The 26,660-nt window shown below is 40.9% G+C and overlaps 1 protein-coding gene across 1 annotated transcript in view; it reads left to right on the top strand.

Annotated features, from left to right (window-relative positions):
- Positions 1-26,660, top strand: part of CFAP54 (cilia and flagella associated protein 54) — a 395,393-nt gene that overhangs the window by 55,095 nt on the left and 313,638 nt on the right. The window contains exons 10-15 of the mRNA XM_056574483.1: positions 102-200; positions 2,592-2,704; positions 5,965-6,130; positions 10,443-10,525; positions 15,345-15,479; positions 16,086-16,236. Coding sequence (XP_056430458.1) covers positions 102-200; positions 2,592-2,704; positions 5,965-6,130; positions 10,443-10,525; positions 15,345-15,479; positions 16,086-16,236 — 747 coding nt within the window. The remainder of the gene's footprint in view (positions 1-101; positions 201-2,591; positions 2,705-5,964; positions 6,131-10,442; positions 10,526-15,344; positions 15,480-16,085; positions 16,237-26,660) is intronic.

The raw sequence follows: 26,660 nt of genomic DNA, 5'->3' as shown, positions 1-26,660 counted from the left end.
TAGAAGTGGTGTAACTGTATTAACATATGTAGTCTGGAGGCACTCGATTGGAGCGGAAGGAAACATTGGTAATGTGTTCTCTTGTCTATCACTTGCTTTAGGGGGAGGCAACAAAGGTGAGCGCAATATGAGAAGTACTCCCCAAAGTGAGCTATGTAAATTGCTTAAAGACTCCTCTCTGCTGGAACTAGCAGTGCAAGGTAAGCGTTTAACTTTTTTTAAATTTTAGTTGGATAAAAATAAAAAAAAGAGAACAGACCAGCACTTCAAATTTTCACAGTAGAAAGGCTTGAAATAGTCTGCAGATGGGAGCTGAATCATTGCAAATGATACATTGTAAATGAATAGATTCTTTTCTACAGAGAAAATTTGTGTAAGGTTTGGGTTCACACCACGTTTTTGCAATTTAGTTCCCGTATCAGGTTTTTGATGAAAAACTGATTCCTCAAAACCGTACTAAACTGTATCAAAACGTGTGTACAAATTTTAACCAATATACGGTTAAAAAACCTCATACGGTTTGAAAAATGATGTCCGGTTGCATCCGTTTTTTAAGAAAAAAAATATTCATTTTTAATTTTTCACTGCATTATGAATGAAGTTTCACTTGTTTGATTGAAATTCCAAGAAAAAAACTGTGCAAAGTCAAAAACCGTATATTGCAAACCGGATAGAACCATACGCACATACGGTTCTCTACGGTTTCCATTGACTCCCATGTGGGAAAAAAATGAATACGGTTTCAATATGGTTTTTTACCCGGACCAAAATCCGTGGTAGGCTACGGTTTTGGGTTCAGAAAAAAAACGGCCAAAACTGTACAAGATGCAAAACGGATGCATAGTTTGGCATACGGTTTTCAATGGAGAGTCAATGCATACGGTTTTCAACACGGTTCCATACGGTTTTCAAATAAAAACGTATACGGGAACTGTATTGCAAAAACGTGGTGTGAATGCACCCTCAGGCTAGAATTCCACTGAGGTTTTTCATGCAAAAACGCGGATAAAAACGCCCATTTTGCCGCACAGCGTTTTTTCTGTGAAAAAACACCACAGCCAGATGTTAGCTGCAAGCCAATAGTGAACTGCAAAATGCCATTTGGTGTTTTTCATTTTGGCATTTTTTTTTTTATCTTTTGGGTGTTTTTCAGCTCTTGGGCTCAGAGGCTGGTTTTCGAAAATGTCCTGAGTATGTTTTTTTTTTTTTTTTTGGGGGGGGGGGGGGGGGGGGGATCTTGGCGTTTTCCTCCCATCAAAATCTATGAGAGTGAAAAAACGCCCAACGCCAAGCAACAACAGCCTAACGTTACCAGGGTGGGCGTGGACCATTGTTTTTGGCCCTCCCAAGTCTAAATAACGCCAGCCTGTTACCGCCTAGGCCCGGGAGGTGCCGGGAAGAGCCTGTCGGTACCGGCTCTTCCCGGCATCCCGGTGGCGGTGGGTACCGGGGTAATGATTGGGGGTTAACGCCAGCTGTTTTTGGGGCTAAAGCTAAGCGCTGGCTTATGAATGGATTCCGTCAATAAGACAGCTTCCACTACTAAGCCTGAAAATTCTATAAAAAAAAAAAAAAAACACATTGGGAAAATTATTTTATTTTAAAAATCACTTCCCTACAGTCCTCTTTATCCATTTTATTAAAAGAATAAAAATCTAGTTCATCCTCAGTAGTCCTCCGAATCTGCCGTAATCCTCTGCATACATGGATCTGAAATGAGAAGAAAAAAGAAACACAAAAAATTGGTTAGGACATTTTTGCCGCTGTCTGCTGGGGAGTGCGCCCATAATGCAATGTCTTCCCAAACAGAGAGCCTCCAATTGTTGTAAAACTACAACTCCGTTTTGGCTGTCTGGGCTTGCTGGGAGTTGTAGTTTAGCAAACAGACAATGTGAACAGAGCCTCACACCCTTACCAGCCTGGCCACCGTCTGTAGCTCCACCCCCTAACATCATCACTAGGGGGCGGAGCTACACGGACCCAGCAGGGAGCGAGGGAGGTAAGCGGACCTCGTCTCCTATATACACTATATAAAGCTATCCATAGATTGACTGATTTGAAGTAGGTGCCCTATGGCAGCCAACAAGCTGTTGGAAAGTAAGGTGCCCACATACTGTGGCCCGAGGCCCCTTTGCTGTCTATAGCGGCCCTGTTTGTGATGAAGAAATAATGCTTCAGAGCAGATTGCATCACAGTCTGCATCTGTGCTTTGTACAATTCTAAAACTGGATGTTATTCATATATATTAACCCAGACTTTAGCCAAAGCAGCAGACTAGGCAGACTAAAAAGCATGTAACATAACTGATGGCTTAATCGTGCCCAATAAGATAAATGTACTGCAAGAAGAAATAAATCATTCAAAAACAAATGTTCGCCAAGCATCCTCGAAGATTCACAAGATGCCAGACACCGCCAAAGGCAGCATTACATTGTCTAAAATTAGTTTAAATGTTCCTACTGCCAAGTACAATTCACAATGGGACTCATGATATATTGATAACAAAGTTGTGAAATGCAAGAGGAGCTATCAATTGTGCTATATGTGTATTTGGAGATCTACATTGTTTGCCTCTTTTGTGTTTGCTTCAGAAAAGGATGCTGTGTCTGCAGAAGCTGTTGTGAAGTTTTCAAAATTGGCGTTTAGCTATGAACACTGGGAAGCATTTGATGCCATTATAGCTCCATTATATTCATTTCTACAGGTAATAACATAAAACAGCCAACGGCTGTCCGGGCATGCTGGGAGTTGTAGTTTTGCAACATCTGGAGGTCCGCAGGTTGAAGACCACTGCTCTATAGTATTTTGATCTACTTTGCATTATTGTGTTTTATGTTAACTTATTTCATGTACTCATGTGAAAACAACCAAAGGTAGAAAAAACTGGGCTATACAGTACAGAAAGAAATATGCTTTGAAATATGAAAAGTAAAGTAAAATGCAAACTTGGAAACACATTACAGTACTTACTTCTGTAGTAAATGCCATATGTCCAGAAAAGTAGCAGCAAGTTTCCAATATTTTTCTCTGGTGGCACAGACATTTAACAAATAAGATCAGACACCAACAGACACTATGGGGGACATTTATAAAACCTTGCTTTAGTCCTCTTGTTTTTAGTTTTTTTTTTTTTTGACTGCCGTTTTGCTTACGTGCGACAAATTTATTATTATGTTGCACTGCCTTAATAAATTTGTCGCGCTTAAGCAAAATCTTGAAATCGACCACAGGTGATCAAAAGTAGGTGAGGTATTTTATTAACCTCCCTGGCAGTCTGATTATGTGTGGAAATTTGTACCAAAAGTGGTACAATTTTTTGCATTGAAATTTCACATCTCCCCCGTCACATCCCCCCTCCCTTGTCACATCCTCCCTCCCTTGTCACATCCCCCCCCCTTATCACATTCTCCTACCCCTTGTCACATTCTCACCCCTCCCTTTGTCACATTCTCCCCCCCCCCCCCCCCCCCCTTAACATTCATCCCCCCTTCTCACCTTCAAACCTAGTGTATTTTCTGTCGAATAAGTCCTTTCCCCTTCAGCCAATCACTGGCTTGACACGTGACACCACTGCGGCCGTTGATTGGCTGAAAAGGGAAAGGTCCTACAAGATGAATAATGAAGAGAGCAGGGACGGGAGCGCACTGAGGGGAACGGCATCTGCAGGGACCGGGAGAAGGTAAGTAGAAGGTTATTTTATTTTCTTCCTGTTGGCCTTTTACACTTAGCTCAGTGTTTTCAACCAGGGTGCCTCCAGCTGTTGTGAAACTACTACTCCCAGCATGCCTGGACAGCCTTTGGCTGTTCGGGCATGTTGAGAGTTGTAGTTTTGCAACAACTGGAGGCTCCCGGGTTGGGAAACACTGACTTTTAGTATTTGTCTTAACCTGCTCTGGCCGGCTCCTTCCACGGGAGCCGACCCGAGCGGATAATCGCATGTTTTCCCGGGGCCTGTATCGCTATATCGCAAAAAGCAAAAATCACGATTCGATTGCTTTTGCGATATATCGTGCAGCCCAGCCGGCAACTCTGCAATTCTACCCTGAGCGTGACTCAGGGTTACCGCTCCTGGCAGGGAAAATTAACCCCGAGTCATGCTCGGGATAACCGCTAAGGTTAAACCAGGATTTTCCTGGTGTAAATATAAGAAAACTTTTACTTTATTGCGACTTTTTTGCGACATTCGCATTTTATAAATCTCTAACTACCGTAAGCTGATTTGTGAAAGTTACTTACAAAAGCTGAAATCATTATTTTTGCTTTTCTCGCTCTGAGGAAGGATTGTCGCAAAGAAAAATGTGTAGTCGCAGCTGCGACTTTTTAGCGACAAATATAAGAAAAGAAAAAAATGGGTAAACACTTTTATGAATATCCCCCTTTATAAACAGTAGTATTGTCATCCACCTCTTAAAGGGGTATTCTGGTTTTATACATCTTACCCCCTATCCAAAGGATAGGGAATAAGATGTATGATCACCACTCAGGTGGTGTGTGGTGTTGCAGCTCAGCTCCATTAAAGTGAATGAGGCAGACTGCAATACCACGCACAAGCTGAGACAGTTGTGGCGCTGTTAGAAGAAAGCTGCTGTGTTTTTAAAATTCTGGATGACCCATTTAGGCTCTTTTACATGGGATGATTATCAATAATATGAGCTTTCATGGGACTTCTTGTTCCCAATAATTTGTTTAAAAGGGACAGTGATCAGTTAATGTTCAGGGAAAACTCTTCTTTGTTGGCTCATAGGATCCTTTGTGCAGCACTTAAAGGGGTACTCCCGTGGAAAACTTTTTTTTTTTTTTTTTTTTTTTTTTAATCAACTGGTGCCAGAAAGTTAAACAGATTTGTAAATCACTTCTATTAAAAAATCTTAATCCTTCCAGTACTTTTTAGGGGCTGTATACTAAAGAGAAATCAAAAAAAGAAATGCATTTCCTCTGATGTCATGACCACAGTGCTCTCTGCTGACCTCTGCTGTCCATTTTAGGAACTGTCCAGAGCAGAGGAAAATCCCCATAGCAAAGATATGCTGCTCTGGACAGTTCCTAAAATGGACAGCAGAGGTCAGCAGATAGCACTGTGGTCATGACATCAGATCAAATGCATTTCTTTTTTGGATTTCTCTTTAGTATACAGCTTCTAAAAAGTACTGGAAGGATTTTGATTTTTTAATAGAAGTGATTTACAAATCTGTTTAACTTTCTGGCACCATTTGATTTAAAAAAAAAGTTTTCCAAAGAATTACCCCTTTAAATCTTCATTGGTCGCACATTGCTCTTTGAAAATGGGGAATGTATTGCTGATAGTGATGATATTGAAGGGTCATGCAAATAAAGGTTCAGTTATTGTAAATGGTATAGGGACCTGCTCGGCCCGTCTGAAAGAGCATTTAGTGCCTGTGAAGGGAAATCTAAATGCTTCAGCATACAAAGACATCTTGGACAGTTGTATTCTTTCAACTTTGTTGGAACAGTTTGGTGTGGAAGAACTTAACTGGCCTGCACAAAGCCCTGACCTTAACCCCATAGAACACCTTTGGAATAACATACAAATCAGACTGCAAGCCATGATCTCTCATCCATCAGCAGTGTCTGACTTCACAAATGATCTTCTGGATGGAATGTTTACAGAAGAGTGAAAGCTGTTCTCACTGCAAAGGAGGGACCAGCTACATATTAATGCCTATTGATTTTAGGTGTAATGTTAGTCCATATTATGTAGCTTATGCCAGTGCTAGATGAGGATTTTGGTTGCGATCTTGACCTGAGTCATATGGTCAGCATGTTAATTTAAAATCACTGTATGACTTCATTCATCGCTATAGAGCTATGTCACACAAGAGATGGGGCAAAACATATTCCTAAGCTATACACTTGCCCAGTCAGAACTGTTGCGCTTGTATAGACATGCCTATTTAGTTTTTACTAAATAAAAAAATAATTCATAATATAAGTTTCTTAAACTAGGACAAGGAAAACAAAAAATGGAAGAAGGAAGAAATGGATCTTCGCATACTTATTGCTGCTCAGCCTTTATTGTCAGGAAAGAAACATAAGCACAATGTACAAATTCATGTGAAGCAAAATCATATGGCTGAGTTCCCCAACTACCTTGAAATGATTGGACTACAAGGTAGGTGAAGTGTCATACTAGCATTATTATTTTATTAGTCTTTTAAGGGGTTGTCCGGGCATTAAAATGTATCCCCTATCCACAGTTTTGATTGGTGGGTTCAGGTGCTGACACCCTCACCTGTCGCTAAGATGACAGACGGACAGAAGCGCCCAGCTCAGTTCTGTGCCACTTTGTTTCTGGTCTCAGTGTGCCATCAATATGACGCGTTTTGCACATATGGTTCATCGTGGATACTTTGCTCACAAAGAATTTGTGTTGGTGGGATATCTACCCCTCAATATAATTACTATGTGAGATACATATTGAGTTGGTATTTTTTGATACTTTTGCTATTTCCTTGTTTATCTTGTATTGACATTAATCTTGATTTACATTTATGAGAACTGATTTTCTTTCTTGCAGCTATTATAGTTTTTTTTTTCTTTTTAAGATACCACTCAGCTGTATTTCTCTGCTTTGTTTGGGCATAAAGATGTGTATGATTTACTTTTACACTTGTCTAGCTATTATTATCCTTATCTTTTTTTGTGTGGATGTTGATATCTTTAATAAGCAAACAAAAAAGTTTTATTGGCAAAAGTTTTTTTATTTTTTATATTTTTTTATTCATTATTATAATTGTACATAATGGTCCTATAAGATTTGTTTAAAGGGTACCTGTCAGATCCCACAAATAAAACAAAACTATTATATGTTATTCAGTACCTTATCCTGATCATGTACATGTAATTTTTATGTCTCTATCACTCATATTTTTCTAAAAAATAGCATATTAATATTGGTCACTGTCTTTTCCATTTTGTCAATGGGCGGGGGCGTGTCCTTCTCTTGCCTTCACTGTGATGACTCCACCCCCTCCCTCACTTTGCTGACTTACTGCTCTCGGGAGCTTGGCAGCCCTGCTCTGTAACCCTTTCCTCTCAGGATTTATGCTGTATACACAAACATACACAAGCACACTTAAAGGGGTACTCCTGTGGAATATTTTTTTTTTTTAATCAACTGGTGCCAGAAAGTTAAACAGATTTGTAAATTACTTCTATTAAAAAATCTTAATCCTTTCAATACATTTTATGGGCTGTATACTACAGAGGAAATGCTTTTCTTTTTGGATTTCTCTGATGTCACGAGCACAGTGCTCTCTGCTGACCTCTGCTGTCCATTTTAGGAACTGTCCAGAGCAGCATATGTTTGCTATGGGGATTTTCTCCTGCTCTAGACAGTTCCAAAAATTTACAGCAGAGGTCAGCAGAGAGCACTGTGGTCGTGACATCAGAGAAATCCAAAAAAGAAAAGCATTTCCTATGTAGTATACAGCCCCTAAAAGGTACTGGAAGGATTAATATTTTTTAATAGAAGTAATTTACAAATCTGTTTAACTTTCTGGCACCAGTTGATTTAAAAAAAAAAAGTTTTCCACGGGAGTACCCCTTTAATGATTATCGGAGATTTCTTGTACTCTACCTCCAAAGACAATATTGTGAGTGTATAACTTACATCTTCCTATGTCATTCATGTGTGTCATCCTTAGGCAGTCCTGTAATGCCAGGACTTATAGTTTTGGAATAGTTGGAGGTACAGTGTTTTGATGAATCTTTTTTTGCAGCAGTGTTGCCTTCAGCTGTGTGCCTGCAGCTTTTGCAAAACTAAAATTCCCAGCAAGCTCAGACATCCTTTGGCTGTCCAGGCATGCTTGGAGTTGTAGTTTTGCAACAGCTGGAGGCACATTTGGTAAAACTCTGTATTACAGCAGTGTTGCTGCAAACTGTGTTCCTCCTGCAGCCTTGTCAATCAGCCATCTCGTGTCAATGACCCTTGGACATGTTCATGCTGCTGTGGGACTCATCATTGTCCCATGAGGTAGGAGGGACCCCTAGTGGTGGGATTTTCAAAGGCAGTTTTCTTTAATAAAATGGAAATTCTTTTTTAAAGAAGTATATTAGAAAACTTGTTTTACCATATGTACAACATATAAAAAGTTTTTATAGCTGACCGTGCCCATTTAAAGAAGGGTAGTTATTATGTTTAACACATGACCTTTAAAATAGAGCCATTGTGTTCCTTTTTTGGTGTAATGTCACTATGACAAATAGTATAGAATTTCAATGCGTGACAAAATCTATGATGAAAAACAGTGCTTAAAAATTTGTGAAATACTTGCCCATTGTGTTAAAGGAAAACTCTGATGCTCCCAATTAGAAATAAAGTAATCCCTAAATGTATCCTAGGCTTGTACCTGTTGATAGAGCCCACTATCGCGCTAATCAGTCCAGCAGTTCCTCCGCTATGCCCGTCCAAAGCTCCTGTCACTTCCGGGTTCAGTGCATAGGGATTGTAGTGTAAAAGACTACATCTCCCACAATGCCCTAGCATAATTTCCGGTCCGCTCCTGCCCTCCCCTGCTTTTCCCCAGCTCGTCCCACTCCCCAAATTATAATAAATGCCTCCATTGGCCTCCCATCTCCATATCCCCACCCGTCCAAAATATGTCCTTCCTCACATGTGCCGAATATGAGCTTTACAATACACAGAATACATGCAAACATTAGCAGTACTACAATCTAAGTCAGCCTGCTATGTGCCATGTTTCCAGCGCCGACGCTACTGTATGGAGATAGGTAACTAAACTGTGCAATTCATTTTGTGAATTGGCGTAGTAGCTACGCTAGCGTAGATAGGGGCTTTCCTATTGGCCCAGGCAGAACACATGGCGGCTTTGTGACAAGGATGAAAGATGGGCGTTTGCAGAGCTGACCAATTACAGCTTTGCAAACACTGAATACATGAATATTTATGAACGGGGGCGTAGCCGACTCTGGACAGGGAGGCAGGGAAAAGCCGCAAAGATTCATGGGACTGATGAGTCATCGGGCTAAACATGGCGGACACGCGCTGCAGAAAGAAGGTCGAGCGTCATCAAACCAGGGAGAACTACTCAGCTTCCGGTTGCCGGAAAAATGCAGAAAAGTCCATGATCACTTCAGAATTGTAAATGCAAGTACATGGGTAAGTTATATAACTTTACTAACTGGTTACTTGGCACAGGGAATGCTTTGCATTGGAGTACTCCTTTAAGCAGAAATGGGCAGCACGGTTTATACTGCACTACAAATGTGCAGTTTTATGTACCAACTCTTTTTTTATACGTGGGAATAAGTGACATGTAACTTATTTGGAAAGTTTTCCAGAAATGCAGAATGCCAGTTAGCACCACTGAATGGAGCAGTCGGCGTCTGTGACTACAGTTAAATGTGCTTTACAAAATTTCAAGGTATGCTGCAGAAATTTGAGGCTACCCTTGGAATTTCTGCTACACATCGCACATCATATTTTTTGCCATCAGGATAGATATGCCGCATGAACATTCTCTTAGGTGTTGGTAACAATGATAGATATTCATTAAACTATTTTGCTTACTGTAAGTATCATTCATATCCAGTGAAACAAATTATGTCACAATGTGTCAGCAATATTTTGAATTACTGTATGGTATGAGTTCACAATTAAGAGTGAATAATAACCACTTCAACCAAAATATAACCTATTTGTATTATTTATATTACTTAACTCAAATCATGCAATGCGGTAACATTACTGAGTTTTTCCACAAGATGGCGCCCTTATAAAGGAGATCAAACAGAGTTCTTCAAGTAGACTGTTTCAACTTGTCTAATATATTCACTGTTTGCTTCTCTTTGACTCAAAATACTTACTCTTTTAACCCTTTTGAATATTTTCTAAAGTGTTTTAGTCCATTCTAAGATTCTGTCTCAAGTATATGCATTAAATAAGTTCTTTGTGGGTATAAAAAAGCCAAGAGTAAGAAGGTGAAGACGCCTCATTAAAGCGCAGTGTGCACCTCCTGTCAAACTGATTAACGTTTTCCTTTCTAAGGGGACAACCCGACAGGTTAAAATATGCATGAGATTTCCTAGTGATTATGCATCGTAAAAGATTAACCAGCGCTCAGAATCGGCCGACGCTTCTTGTGTACTTTACTGATTTTGTTTGTGATTTTTTTTTAATGAAGAAGAAAGGTGTCTGCATACAAAGCTCCTCACTCTCCAATATACTAGTACATCTTTCCATAAATGTCTGTAAAGCAATAGCTATATACAAGTGTCATTTTAAATAAAAGGGTGATTGAGGAAACCATAAAAAACGCTTTATGGCAACACTTCTGAAGGATGTAAAAAAAAGAAGTAGTATTTGCCATTTGTAAAAAAGTAAATCAATTACAACATGTGCAGTTATCTATGGTTCATTGTTGATCACTGTTTTTTTTCTTGTTTTTTTCTTTACTTTACAGGTGAACCAATAGACAGCAAATCTTCAGATGATCACATAACACTGGCAGAGACACTGTACTCTTGTGTGTGTAGCTGTTCACAGGTATTGTGTCTAACAGTATTACTACTTGTAAACATGATAGCCTTACTACACTTTTATAAAAAAATCTCAATCCTTCCAGTAGTTATCAGCTGTTGAAGTTGAGTTGTTCTTTTCTGTCTGACAACAGTACTCTCTTCTGACACCTCTGCTTGTCTCAGGAACTGTCCAGAGTAGGAGCAAATCCCCTTAGCAAACCTCTAATTCTTTGGACAGTTCCTGAGACAAGCAGAGGTGTCAGCAGAGAGCACTGTTTTCAGACAGAATAGAACAACTGATAACTACTAGAATAGAGCTGATAACTATTGGAAGGATTAAGATTTTTTAATAGAAGTAATTTATAAATCTGTTTAAAGGAGTACTCTGGTGCAGACTACTCCTGCTCCGTCCTGCCCGGGCTGCAGAAAAAATGAAAATAAACCATCACTCACCTTCCTGGGTTCCCGCGGAGCGCCACTACAGCTGATCGGTCCTCCGGTCCATCTTCTTCATACTTCCGTGTGAATGGAGCGTCACATGGCGCTCAGCATATTATGGGCCGAGGCAGCACATCATGGCGGCCGGCGATAGGCTGAGCACCATGTGACGCTTCGTTCACACGGAAGTATGAAGTAGATGGCCTGGAGGACCGATCAGCTGTAGTGGCGTGGCGCTCCGCGGGAACCCAGGAAGATGAGTGATGGTTTATTTTAATTTTTTCTGCAGCCCGGGCAGGACGGAGCAGGAGTAGTCTGCACCAGAGTACTTCTTTAACTTTCTGGAGAAATTGATATAAAACATTTTTTTTTTCCTGGTATACCCCTTTAAATAGGCACTTTAATTAAAACACATTTTTGCTATTGCACTCCTTATGATAAATGAAAACTCTTTTTTTTAAAAATGAAGTTTTCTATGTTTTATTTGTGTTTAAAAAAGCTGCCACTAAGTGTCTTCCTACTTGTCCTGAGCACATTTTCCCCCATCTCTAGCACAGACTTTGGACTCCTGCTGGCTTGGTAGAAGTCCAAAATCAAGAAATGCAGTCAGTGCTGAGGGGATGGTGTGTGTGTGCAGCCTTAGTCAATCATAGCTCATCTCACACTGAACTGCTCTGGGCTGTGTGTAGCAGAGTGAGGCAGGAAATTCTCCCCTGAATGGCTTGAGATGATTTCACAGCCTGCTGGATAACACCCCTTTCCAGTCTGTGAATTCTGAGACTGAGCAGAAACTACAGAACAATATCAAGGTAGAAAACTAAAAAAAATAAAAATAAAAGCAGGAGGTGGTTTATCATGATGGGGGCAGTGAACTGGGAGGATTATAAAATGTAACAAGATCATGACAGGTACTCTTTAAAGTATAAAAATCCACTGCAGATAACTGAAATATTCCATCCCATGTAGGATCCAGGATTTTTTAGTATAGGAAGTTGTTTGGAAGAGTTGGTAGTCACGGTCAGTTGTCGTTCCCTGACAATAAAGGAGTTGTTTTATAGAGTTAGAGTCAACGTGGATATGTTTCATGCTGCCTGTGGTTCAAGCAGTATAAATCTAGTGACACATACCCTTCATGTAGATAATTCATATGCAATTATTAAAGTTATTCCTCTTCAATGAAAAAACAAAGCTATAAAAGGATGTTTATAATCGGTCCATAGCTTTACCTCCATACCAGTTGTGTGAATTTCATGTCATTAACTTACCGTATATATTCGAGTATAAGCCGACCTGAATATAAGCCGAGGCCCCTAATTTTACCCCAAAAACCCAGGAAAAGTTGACTCGACTATAAGCCTAGGGTGGGAAATACATCATCCCCCCATGTAATCATCCAGACCCCCGCCATCTTCTTCCCCTCCCCTTCATTATAACCGCCTGTCAATCCCTTCATCAGTGGTCTTCAACCAGGCATGCTGGGAGTTGTAGTTTTGAAACCTCTGGAGGTCCACAGGTTGAAGACCACTGCAACCTTCGTCATCACCCCCCCCCCCCCCCCCCTTCATCATCACCGCCTGTCAATCCCTTCATCAGTGGTCTTCAACCTGTGGACCTCCAGAGGTTTCAAAACTACAACTCCCAGCATACCCGGACAGCCATCGGCTGTCCGGGCATGCTGGGTGTTATAGTTTTGAAACCTCTGGAGGTCCGCAGGTTGAAGACCACTGCGGCCTTCGTCATCATCCAGCCACCCCCCCCCCCCCCTTTTGTTTTGTACTCACCTCCCCTCGGCGGGACGTTAGGGTGAGCTGGTCCGGGCCATCTATGCTACAGGGACCGTCCGGTGGGGATGGTTAGTCGTTGCCGTCTGTCCATTTTCACCGGGGGTCGGCGCCAGAGTAGTGACGTTACCTTGAAGATGACGCACAGGGACGTTGCGTCACTATTCCGGGGACGGTGCCGAAGCGCGGAGAAGAGGTCCCCCTGTGAAAATGGACAGCCCGCAATGACTAACCATCCCCACCGGACGGTCCCTGCAGCATAGTTGGCCTGGACCAGCTCACCTTAACGTCCCGCCGGGGGGAGGGGAGTACAAAACAAAAGGGGGGTGGGGGTGGCTGGATGATGACGAAGGCCGCAGTGGTCTTCAACCTGCGGACCTCCAGAGGTTTCAAAACTACAACACCCAGCATGCCCGGGCTTGCTGGGAGTTGTAGTTTTGCAACATCTGGAGGTCCGCAGGTTGAAGACCACTGATGAAGGGATTGACAGGCGGAGAGTATAAGCCGAGGGGGGCGTTTTCAGCACGAAAAATCGTGCTGAAAAACTCGGCTTATACTCGAGTATATACGGTATACAACCCTCTGGACAGGAGCCCAATGAAATCCTAGAACTCTTTCTTCTCCATCTTACATATAACAATAATCTTATCTCTAGTCACACAGATTTGGGCATGAGGACATTAACAATAAAAGTAGACATGCATTTATTTTTATTTTTTTTCCAAAAAGAATGTGAAATTTAAATGAGAAATTATTGAAAGCTGTGAGTGATAGATAATCCATTAAAGTATGCGTCACCGCAAACAGTCAGTAAGACTGACAAGAAATCAGTGAAACTTGACAGGTTTTGTCTAGGTCTGCATATAAATCAATCACAGGGACTGCTTTGTGTACTGTAAATGGGGATTGCCATTCTCCTGCTATTGTGAGGGACACAAAGCTCTGTTGGGCTGCATTTATTGTTTATGGGAAAAAGAAAATAAATAAATAAATAAATAGTTTAAAGGGAACAGGGCAGTCAAAATAACCACAAGCTGTATGTGTATATTTTTGATTTTTTTTCTTCTACTGAATATTTGATCAAAATAGTGCAAGGAATGTATCTCAAAATAACGTTTCCTGATTTTGTAAAGGGTGAACAATGTTATATTTATAACTTATTAAAGTGCATTTTACCCTTATGTTTAAAAAACAACTGTAGAAAGGAATCCTGGATGTTTCCTCTTTTATAAATTTATTCATTTTTTTTTATTTAATTTTTGGCAGTAGTTGATGACAATAAATATGGCTGCCATTGCAGCTTCCATGAAAGGTTATCACCAATCTTTTGCAAAGTAATGGATAACATTGTGATGCAATTCTGGATGATTTTTCAATAGATGAATCATACGTTTAGGAGTCTTGGAAGCATCAGTGATAACCCCAAAAATGCTCTTATTATGTTCCTACCTTATTCTCCCCAGCTTTTTTCATGGTCAATGGGATATATATATCCCTACTACTTTTTGTCCTCTTTTACTTTGCCCTTATTTTGATAACTAGGTATCAGCTACAGTTTTTGCTCTTTGCTTGTTTAATTTTCGTTTCATGGATACTTGTTGGGCAGTCAACCATATAACCTGACAATGCTCACTATTATATTTATCTATGACCCCATTCTCAGACTCTTGAATCAATATGGATCTGAGTGGGTTCCCAGTCTTAGCTGAATAGTTACATAGTTATTATAGTTGAAAAAAGACATATGTCCATCAAGTTCAACCAAGGAATTGAAGGGAAGGGGTATGGTTGGATGAAGGGGAAATGCCGATTCTGTTGATGTCTGGTCTGATGACTCATGGGTAATCTTTTAGCTAGAAATGAAAGCTCCAAAGCACTAAAGCTGATCAGACTGATCACAGTCTGTGCTTTTGATCCTGGTATAGGTGGCAACTGGCCTTTTGGGCCAACATTCATCGATGTGAAGCACCGAGAGCTCAGGCATAGAATCCAGGTAGAGGCTGGGGGTTTAGCTTGTAGAGTACATTTGTAGTCAATAGTCAGGGGACTTGTCAAGGTGGGCAGCACAGGCTCAGAAGTCAGGGACAAGCCGAGGTCAAACACAAGTATATAGGCAAGGTTTAGAACAGCAGGCAAAAACATGGTCAGGAAACAACCTGGGGTCAAACACAGTAATAGAACAGCATACAAATGAATACCTTCACAGGACACTAATAGGCTAAAATGTATTGCTCTGGCATGGTGTGGCTAATAAAGCTGTCTGAAATACCAGGTAATGAAAAATGTTTGGCTAAGGAAAATTTTGGGTCTGTTCACTTGGCCTTCAAGAAATGGAGTGTGCAAGTAACCTATGGCAAAGTCAGGAACAGTTGCATAAGCTAAGTAGCAGGGAGAAGCACAGAATAGGCCATGAGAAGAGAAAGAAACACGGACAGGATGAGCAGTATAACAGTGGAAGTAGACTACCACTTGATCAGTTGAGTGAATTTATTTCTAGATATAAATTTCATGGATTATAATTCAAGGATGTACTAATGTATCTATCTGTATTACCTTTGCCATATTTTGTTGTACTGTGATTGGCATCTGCACCTTTTTGTAAGACCTACTCTTTCTATTTTCCAGGATGTGCAGCCTGACAGAGATATTGTCATCGATGTCATATTATTTCTGTGGCAAAAGTGCAAAGTTGGAGTGCAGCGAATGCAAACTGGATTAGATGGATCCAAGTTTGTACAAAAATGTGAAATGAATAGCAAGGTGAGTGTGACCCATTGTAGAGTAATTGTGTTTGAACACCTTTTCACAGAATACATATAAAATTACTCTGCATAAAATCTACATACAAACTCTTTAGTCAGATCCTAAAGGCATGCTCCTGTCCATCTGTCTCCTACTTCTTGCTAATACACATTTTTAGCATGAAGTAGGGAAAAAATGGAATACACAACGTCAGGATGAAACCACACTGTTGTGTGTTCTTCCAAAAAATGTTCCTGCTTTCTTTGTATTAAAAGAAAATAAGGGGTTGAGAGATTGTAGAGAATTTGACTGTAAATAATAGAATTGTAGTGCCAAAATAGGCTTAGGGTATGTTCACATGTGAATAATACACTGCAGGTTGCCCGCAGCTGGAATTCCTCTTGAAGATTTCCTCTACAGCAGCAGAAAATCCGCAGTGGATTAGTTACGTATGAATGTACCCTTATACTTTTCCTTAGTCAGCTGTACAGTACCTACAGACTACATATACTTACCCAATTTGTAGACTGCTGAATCATCATGTATTGATAATGTAATGTCAAAGACATAATCAAGAGATTCATAAATTACATTTTTTATAAACTATTTACATTTTTCTTCCAGTGGATCTACATTCTATGTCTCATCTATGAAGTGATGCAACGCTCAAGTTTCATTCATACAGATGCTCTTATATTAGGAGAAGCTGCTTTGAGATTAGCAGGGATCGCAGAAAGTATGGCTGATGCCATTATGAAATGGGGGAAAAAGTCAGGTAAAACATCAATTTAATAAGCTGTTATTTAAAGGTTATGGCTAGGTTCACACAGTGTAAAATGAAAACAAAAAAGCTGCTGTTTTTTTTTTTTTTTTTTTTAAGAATCAGTTAATTTGTTCCAATAAAGTCAATGTCAGTGAGTCAGTGCACACATTGTATAAAAAAAAAAGCATAATTCGAAGTAAGTTGGAATTACAGCCTTTTTTAATGCAATCTTGTGCTTATGGTTGTTTTTTTTTTTATAGACTTTAGTAGAACACATAATTAGATGAAAAATTGCTGCTTATACCTATTTTACTGCAATTTTAGTTGGCGTAGAGCTTTATTCCGTCTACAATAAAAAGCTAAGCCTTCTTTAATACAAATTGCTCATATAAAATAATATCTTAACAGATTGTTTCTTCTTGTAGAATTTAAATCTCCTTAGAAGTCCAATTGTAGAGTGTTCACTGTTCTATTGGGTAACCCCCCTCCCCCCCCCCCACCAAACAACCTCCAATTGTCTAAGGTCCTGACAGCACATTTGGAGCCCATTCTATACAAATTCTGATATACGTTAGAGCTTTTCTTCACACATAAAGCAGCTGTAGAAACTGTTCCACACGCATGTTCTCTATTTATAGGGTCGACAACTAGGTAGCTCCTCTCCAATTTAACCCTAATGTTTATAGACGACCTATCACCACTCATGACATATATGCCTCAGTAAATCCTGGAATTTCCCATGTAATAATTCTTCTGGAGAATGTTTGCATTGTGCTGTTCTTACATAGGTCTTCCTGAATATTTATGAATAACTGGGTGTGTCCCTCCACAGTCTTCTAGTGTCACCACTAGTTGTCACTGTCAGATTATGTAGAGACACACATCTGTAACACCCAGTTGTCAGTGTTATTCCTACATTTCCATAGGGAATAATAGAATACTGACACAATGCATTGTTTCAGAATTGTTTTATTATGGGCAATGCAAGTATTTATTAAAACTGACATGTGAGGAGAGCTTTAGTTTTAAGTGTTGAGTTCGTCTTAACTTTCTAAATGTCAGTTTTACAAAGGAGGGTTGTGGGTGCCCACTCCTTTACTGTTATGGAAGGAGTTAACATCTGAGTGTGTGTAAACACAGTTCTGCTTTGGCATGGATTAGAGAATGCACCGATTAGTACAGGGGTCATAGAAACCAGCCAAATAAAGGATGCATACAAAGCTGATAATTCGTGGCCACAGTAAATCCATAAATGTTGAGTGGATTTTTAACACAAATGTATTTTGCCATGCTTATTGGTACATCACACTAAGAATCATTGGCCATATATTAAATTATAAAATAATTCTAATGATGTTTCTGTGTATGTGAGGTTTGGCCTGCAGCCTATACTTTTAGGGAGTGCATACACAACAGGAAGTTAATGATGGACTGCAGATAAACTACTAAGAATTTAATTTCTTCATGGCTTATTGTTCTAGCTTTTGGATCACTTTGGCATATTGAAGAAACGCCTAGTGAAAGTTTCTTAGAACTATTAGTACTATATTGGTGGTGCTTAAAGGGGTACTCCGCCCCTAGACATCTTATTCCCTATGCAAAGGATAGGGATAAGATGTCTGATCGTGGGGTCATGCCACTGGGGACTCCTGCAATCTCGGCTGCGGCACTCCAGACATCCCGTGCACAGAGTGAACTTCGATCCTTGCCGGATGACTGGTGATGCTGGTCGGAGGCTTGTGATGCCACGCCCCGCTTGTGACTTCACGGCCACGCCCCCTCAATGCAAGTCTATGGGAGTCATAGACTTGCATTGAGAGGGCGTGGCCGTGACGTCACGAGCCTCAGATGCTGCACCCAACGCGCTAAACGAATGCCGGGTGCAGCAGGGATATCGCGGAGGTCCCCAGCGGCGGGACCCCCGTGATCAGACATTTTATCCCCTATCCTTTTAATAGGGGATAAGATGTGTGGAGGGGGGTGGGGGGAGTACCCCTTTAATATATTATGCTATTCTGTAAACTTCTCGGATTTAACATGGTAAGGGGGATTACAGAAAATATAATGATGGGCTAGCTATAGGTTATTTGTGCTTGAGGAAAATTGCTTGATGTATCAATGCATTTTGAGGACAAAAGTTGTGTAAGTTTTTACTAAAACACTTTGTCCATGCACAGATGCACATATATAATAGCTGGCGCTAATGGAAAGAATCACACTTGTGTCACTGCATATACTGCACTCAGCAAACATTTCAGTATAGAGTGTTTGCCATTCAAATAACCCTTTTGTGCCATGTTCATGTTTACTCAAATACAGGGGAAAGTATTGATTCGTTTTGAGTCTTTGAAACTCACATAAAAACAATTCAGGAAGTTCTTAAGGAGAAGTAACATAGAACTTTTCAGAGAGATGGCAATGTCACTGTGAATTTTCCTTTTTTCTGCTGAGAATAATGACTTTCTCAGCTCTAAAATATTGAAATCTCTATAAAGAACAAGCTGACTTCGATGCCAAAAGTGAACTTGCTACATATTACCTTCAACATTAATGTGAAGTTGGCAAAGAACATGTACCAACCTTTAGCCTTTTCTCGACTTAAAGTTCCTAAAATCTGCACAATGTCAAACAGGGCAATCCTGTACATTTTAATATTACTTCATACATTTTGTATCTCCTGTTCCGTGTTACTTTTTCACTTTTAGTCTAATTTATACATTGATTTTTCATGTAGTAAAAAGGTTTTAATTTTTGGCCAGAAGTTATGTGTTGTTCTCATTAAACTTGTCTTCTGTAAGCTTCTTTTTTAAATGCTTCAATGGCAGATTTAAAAACATATATACATCTGTGCACCATAATATGCCAGAATTTGATGACGTTTTAGTTTATTTTTATTTTTTAAAGAAAATATTGAAATATTACTGAAAGAGGGTGAGGCTTGCAAAAATTGCAACTTTTATGTAGACAACACTATAATAGACATAGACATGAGATTTTATTGACAGCTGTCACCATTTTTCAACAGTTCTTGTGGGCTGGGTTTTTGACCTGTTCAACCCTTGATCCCCACTGTGGTAAATCGTCCTCTTAGCCTTGAAAGCTGGTATCCTGCTTCGTTATACTGTTTTGTTGTTGTAGTGCCATTGACTTTCTGAGAGCTGTACAAATGAAATACAGAGAAATTTAAATACATAACAAACTGCACATTATGAAAAATTTAAGACTTAAGATACAGAAAGACTTGCACAGAAAGATAGGAAACCCGTGAGGCCTTACAGTCTGTAAGAAAAGGGAAAGGTACAGTAGGTGAGTTTACAAGTAGCTTATAATCGTTGTGTTTATAGCAGGTTAGAGGTTCAGGCTTGAGAAATCTTGGAGATTATGATGTAAAACACAAACTAGTGTGGAGTAGAAGGTTTTGCAGATTAGGTATGGGGAGCTCTAAGTATATTAGGACAGAGATGTATCATGGGAACAGGTTGTGGACTCTATTTAGAGAAAATAGTTTCTAAACACAGCTATAATGGCAACCTATAACTAAAAAAATAGGAACTGCTCAGAAAGTAGATTTTTTTTGTTTCTAGTCAGTTGCATTGTTCTACTTGGGAAAAGTAACTAAAATCGTAATGTAGGGCTTATTCACATTTTCTTTAGTTGTCAGACTCCAGTTTTAAAGGGGTTCTCCGGTGCTTACACATATTATCCCCTATCCAAAGGATAGGGGATAAGATGCCTGAACGCCGGAGTCCTGCCGTTGGGGACCCCCGGGATCTCGCATGCGGCACCCCGTTTGTAATCAGTCCCCGTAGCGTGTTCGCTCCGGGTCTGATTACGAACGACCACCGGGCCGGCGGCGTGTGATGTCACGCCTCCGCCCCCGTGTGACGTCACGCTCCACCCCTCAATGCAAGCCTACGGGACGGGGCGTGACAGCTATCACGCCCCCTCCCGTAGGCTAGCATTGAGGGGCGGAGCGTGACATCACACGGGGGCGGAGGCGGGACGCCACACGCCGCAGGCCCGGTAGTCGCCCGTAATCAGACCCGGATCGAACACGCTCCGGGGACTGATTACAAACGGGGTGCCGCGTGCGAGATCCCGGGGGTCCCCAACGGCAGGACTCCGGCGATCAGGCATCTTATCCCCTATCCTTTGGATAGGGGATAAGATGTATAAGCACCGGAGAACCCCTTTAAAGGCACTTTGACACAGAATGGTTCTGCTGCAGTGTGCAACCACATGTAAATAGATTTTTGTGTATTTATACATTTAAAATTGTAGATTTGCCTAGGATCTGCGGGGCTTCTGCAGAAAAAAACTGCCACAGTGTGCATTTATTGCAGATTTGTACTAACCCCACTGAGGTCTATGAGGAAATCTGCAGTATATCCACATCAGAGCCACAACATAAAATGACATATACATTACCTGCACTGCAGGTGAGTTTCTTTGTGGATTTCCTTTCAAGCTTTTCCCACAGTACATGAAACCAATTTCTTAAAATTTCATTCATATTACTGGTAGTGGTATTTTACTCATGTAAATCTGTGGGGGTACTCTGCTGCCCCAGGGTTCTGAACATTTAGTTCCGAATGCTTGAAGTGGGCGGCAGGGGTCGTGACGTCATGTCCACGCCCCTTGTGCTGTCATGCCATGCCCCCTCAATGCAAGTCTATGGGAGGGGGCGTGACGCCCCCTCCCATAGACTTGCATTGAGGCGGCATGGCGTGACGTCATGAGGGGCGTGACCATGACATTGCGACCCCCGCCGCCAGCACCCAGCGTTCTAAATGAATGCCGGGTGCTGCACAGAAAAAGAGGGGGTCCCAGGGACCCCTGCGATCAGACATCTTATCTCCTATCCCTTGGATAGGGGATAAGATGTGTAGTGGCTGTTTTTTTGCCAATAAAAAAAATATATATAGTCAAGTATAGACTCAAGTATAGACTTGATAAAGGGAGGAATCCCGAAAGCTTGTCTCTCCAACATCTTGTTAGTCCAATAAAAAAGGTATTACAAGATACTGCAACTACAGCTGATTTCGCTTTTTGCATTACTGGACTAATACGGCTACTCCTAACTACTATATATATAAGCAGTTTTATGCAAATTGGTTAAGAAAATCTGCAGATTTATTTTTAAACCCTGAAAATAAAGAAACTTCTAATTTATCTAACGGCCATTGGAAAAAACGTCACAAGTACATAACCTGACCATTTTTCATAAGAACACTGTTTTCCGGCTAATAAAAAGAAGCTGACAATTTTACTGTGTGTGAACAAGGCCTAAGGGTGAATTCACCTGTCGCAGATTTGCCAGAGAAATTTCTGCAACTGCCCTATTCATCTACCACAAATGTGCGTCATGTGTGAACTCTCCCTAAAGCCATGTCCGGAAATAAACACAAATACGTCTCAGAAAAGATTAAAATGTGTCTTAGAGTAACCTAATCTAATCATTATGGACCACAAAAACCTTACATAAATACTAGTTACCTGACAGGTAAGATTTGCCATCATGTAGGTGCATGTGCTTATGCTTTTTGGGAAACCTAGGTTGACAAATGGGGTAAAATGAGTGCACTGTGGCCAGCTAAAGGAAGGATGGATTTAATTACCAGATACAGCACATTCCTAGGAGTGAGGAGGAATGTATTTGTGAGATCTGCTAAACACATTGCTGAAGTGAATTTGAACTAGGACCCTTTTGACCATGGCGGAAATTAGTTTTCTGCCGTAAGGATATTCTGCAGACAACAGGGCAATTAACCCACAGAGACACTGTGAACTTTGAGTCTGGAGAATCCCATTCTGGAGACCTTGTAAAATAAACCATTTAGCAATATAGCTACCAACTGAAATGTAAAAGTGACCCATGGAAAAAGTCATAGTACTACAAATTCTATAATCTGCATATTAACCTTTCAATCAAAGGACCTGTATGTATTATTTAACCCCGGGCAAATCTGTTTAGAGTTGTATTTGTAACTCATAATGCAGAGAAATAACAAGACACATAATATCGTTTTTTATGCGTTCAGTCGATAATTTTCTTTTTCATCTCAATTTGATAATAAAAGCTGGATAAATAGAAATCTATTCATGGCAAAAGCTAAAAAACATACAAATAAATTCACATAGTTCAAAATATTCCTCAAAATACCAAGATTGAATAAAATGGTTGATTATTAAAAGAATAGTTTTCATTATAGTTTATGGACCCACCAGTAAAAAAAAAATAAAATTTTTAATATTGGATGGGTGCAGGAAAACCAGATGTGAGAAATGTGCAAATCTTTACATTATATGTCTCAGTTCTACTCCTGATTTTGTCTAAAAATAGTGACCAAAATAAAGACCAAACTACTATGTGTGAACCCAGCATAAAAATTTAGATTTTTCAAGATAGATTGAAACTGATGACAAAATAATTTGTTATTGAAGTGAAATCTCTTTGAGAAGACAGCGCAGATCTACATTAAAAAAAGGTGGTCTTCTCAAAGAAAAGGACCTCTAAGCAAAATGTATTGTGGACTGAAAATTAATTACACAAAATTTGCTCTATATAAGGGGGGTGTATTCTCATTTGACTTTTTAGTTAAGATAATGCTTAAAATAATGTTCTAATACATGAAGTACAAAAAAAGAGAAAAAACATGCAAGACCAGTTGTAAACAGGCTCTTTGAGAAACATGAAGACATCCACAGGTCTTTTGTGTAATAATCCTAGCTGGCACAGAATATCCAAGGGCAATGGCATTTTTCCCTGTTGAAGTAAACATTCGCTCTGTGCAGAATTGGCTGAGTTTAGTATGCATGGGAGAGCTATGAGAGCTAACTTTCAGAAAAACAAGCATCTAATGTATATGGCCATCTTAAAGGGGTATTCCAGGATTTTTTTTTATTTGACTATGCTACAGGGGCTGTAAAGTTAGTGTAGTTCATAATATAGTGTCTGTACCTGTGTGTGAAGGTTTTATCACAATTCTTCTGTGATTTTCCCTCCAATATTTATTTTTAACAGCATCCAAAATGACTGTTGTCTCCCAGGTTGCAATGCGGCCAAGACCTGACTCACTAGTCAGCTGATGACAGGGAGCCTGTCCGCTTCAATGGGTGGAGCAATCGCTTGGTGGGGTAGAGATCAGTCTGCAACTAATGCAACAGCTGTAGGCACCCTGATTGAAAACCACAGGTCTTTGAATGGATGCAGCTCATTTATGTTTCAATGGGTAGGGTGGCTGATGTGTGGAAGGGAGGAAAATGGAATTATGGGATTTGTAGGCAAAAGAAGAAAAGTCAAACAGGAAATACAAGTTCACAAAAAGCTAGCCACAGTGTTATGGTAATCTCACAACACAGCCATTTAGCCCCAAGACAAGTGCAGATCCTTCCTAAGCATGTCCATTACTGTCTGCCAGGTACATACTAAAATCACCTTATGGTGGAGAACCCCTTTAACATGACCAGCATTGAGACATGAATCGAGTTCAATACAGTGCATTTGTCTGGGCAGAGATTTATACAGGACTCCGTAGCTGAAGTTATGGCTTCCGATGATTTCAATTTTCTGTCCGCTAACACTGGCAGGAAGAGCAGCTCTGGGATAAAAACTGCTGTTTTTGGGCAATTAGATTAACCTTCTTAGCGGTTATCCCGAGCGTGACTCGGGGTTAATTTTCCCTGCCAGGAGCGGTAACCCCGAGTCACGCTCGGGTAGAATTGCAGAGTTGCCGGCCGTGCTGAACGATATATTGCAAAAGCAATGGAATCGCGATTTTTGCTTTCTGCAATATAGCGATACAGGGCCCGGGAAAACATGTGATTATCTGCTTGGGTCGGCTCCCGTGGCGGGGGCCGGCCAGAGCAGGGAAAGACAAAATACTAAAAGTCAGTATTTCCCTACCAGAGGGCCTCCAGCTGTTGCAAAACTACAACTCTTAGCATGCCCGAACAGCCAAAGGCTGTCCGGGCATGCTGGGAGTTGTAGTTTCACAACAGCTGGAGGCACCCTGGTAGAAAAACACAAAAAACCTTCTGCTCACCTTGTCCCTGCAGATGCCGTTCCCCTCCGTGCGGTCCGGGGTGTCCTCTCTTCATTATTCACCTTGTGGGACCTTTCCCTTTTCAGCCAAACACCGGGCGCTGTGGTGTCACTTGTCAAGCCAGTGATTGGCTGAAGGGGAAAGGACTTGTTCTGCAGCAAATACACTAGGTTTGAAATCTGCCCGGCAAACCTAGTGTGTGTTACTGCAGGACAAGAAAAGGTGACAAGGGGGGATGAATGTGACAGGGGGCAATGTGACAAGGGGGGGGGGGGGAAGAATGTGACAAAGGGGGGAATGAGATAAGGGGGGAATGTGATAAGGGGGGGGAATGTGACATAGAGGGGGGGGGAATGTGATAAGGGGGGGGGGAATGTGACATAGAGGGGGGGATGTGACAAAGGGGAGGAGAATGTGATAAGGGGGGGGGGGAAATGTGACAAGGGAGGGGGAATGTGACGGGGGGAGATGTGCAATTTCAATGCAAAAAAATGTTACCACTTTTGGTAAAAATTCCTAGACATAACCATACTGCCAGGGAGGTTAAGGAACGGTTACAGTATATTAAAACTCGGTGTTGTAACATTAAATATGTGCAATAATGTGAACGAGCGTTTACATAGTCTTCAGGCCCTTTCATTTTTTATTTTTTTTTGTTATGTGCTTGGTGCTAAAAAAAAATAAAAAATAAAAAAAATAAACATCAAAAACAAACTAAATACTGTACATAAATAAAAAATTTTTTATTAATCTTGTTTTTTCCCCATCATTCTGCACTCAATTCCACATAATCATAAAATAAAAGCAGAATGTTATAAATCTTTGCTAATTTATTTGAAGGGAAAAGGTAAAATATGGCGTTGACATAAGTATTCAAACCTTTTCCTCAGTATTTAGTTGAAGCACCATTTGGCAGCTAATACCGCTAATACCAGTCTTCTTGAATATGATGCCACAAGATTTGCTCATCTTTATTTGAGAAATTTCTGCCATTCTTCTGTGAAGATCTTCTCAAGCTCTGTCGGGTTGGATTGGGTCCCTCAGTGAACAGACATTTTCAGGTCTCTCTAAAGGTGTTCAACTGGGTTCAGGTCAGGGCTCTGGCTGGGCCACTCATGGGCATTCACAGACTGCCCTTTAGCCACTCCTGTGTTGTCTTGGCTCTGTACTTAGGGTCATTGTCTTGTTGGAAGGTGAACCTTCAACCCAATCTGAGGTCCAGAGCACCTTCATTCAACTTCATTCAACTTTCTCTCAACCCTGACCAGTCTTCCTGTTCTAACCGCTGAAAAACACCCCCGCAGCATCATGCTGCCACCACCATGTTTCACAGTAAGGATGGTATTTAGAAGTTAATGAGCAGTGCTTGTTTTCCTCCAGAACTGATTCCTAGAATTTAGGCCAAAATGTTCAATCTTGGTTTAATCCGACCGGGGAATCTTGTTGATAGAGTTCTGCATGGTTGACCTTCTGAAAGTCTCTTCTGCCTCAAATACTTGTTTGGCAGGGCAGTCAGTTCTAGAAGAGTCCTGGTTGTTCCAGACTTTTTTACCATTATGGAGGCCTCTTTACTTCTGGGATCTTTTAGTGCAGCAGATATTTTTTTTGTACTCTTCTCTAGACCTGGGCCTCCACACAATCCTGTCTCTGAGCTCTACAGGTAGCATTGTCAGCTGAGAGACCAGCTAAGAGACAGCGTTGTGTTTTTCCAAATCATGTTCTGTCAACTGAATTTACCACAGGTGAGAAACAGGAGCCCCCAGAGCTAAATTTCAAATGTCATAGCAAAGGATCTGAATACTCTCCCTTAGTGGACACCTCCCAGTAGAGGACAGTTTTTAATTCCCCGATAGAGTTTAATAAGACTTAATGTATTTGCACCCTCCAAAAAAAGGGGACATTCCCAATAGTGGACGCGGACACACCCGTAAGGGGACCATAGGGGACAAAACACTCCCAATTAGGGACAATTGGGAGCAAAACACTCCCAATAGGGGGCAAAACATTATCAATAGGGACAACCAAGCTTATGTGCCTGCCCTACCTACACAGGGCTGCCGTCAGGGGGTACAGCCAATACCCCAGTAAGGGGGCCAGGCTACCCCCCTGCAGAAGCCCCAGCACAGAAGCAGTAGACAAATGTTTAAACAGTGGTCTCCTGCTTCTGTACGTCTGCTGGCCACGTCATTAACCCCCTCCTCTCCTGATCCCCCCTTGCCACTTTATTCCCCTGTGCCAAATCATCCCCCCTTTATTATCCCCTGTGCCACTTGATTTCATCTTGATCCCCCCCCTGTGCTATTTAATTCCCCCTTTATTGCCCTCTGTACAAATTCATCACCCCCTCTTTACCACCCCCTGTGCCTTTTTATCCCACTTCATAAAGAGGGG

The sequence above is a fragment of the Hyla sarda genome, chromosome 4 (assembly GCF_029499605.1).
Source record: "Hyla sarda isolate aHylSar1 chromosome 4, aHylSar1.hap1, whole genome shotgun sequence".
In the NCBI taxonomy this organism is placed as follows: Eukaryota; Metazoa; Chordata; class Amphibia; order Anura; family Hylidae; genus Hyla; species Hyla sarda.
The sequence above is the reverse complement of the archived record's forward strand: the minus strand, read 5'-3'. Positions and strand labels throughout refer to the sequence as shown.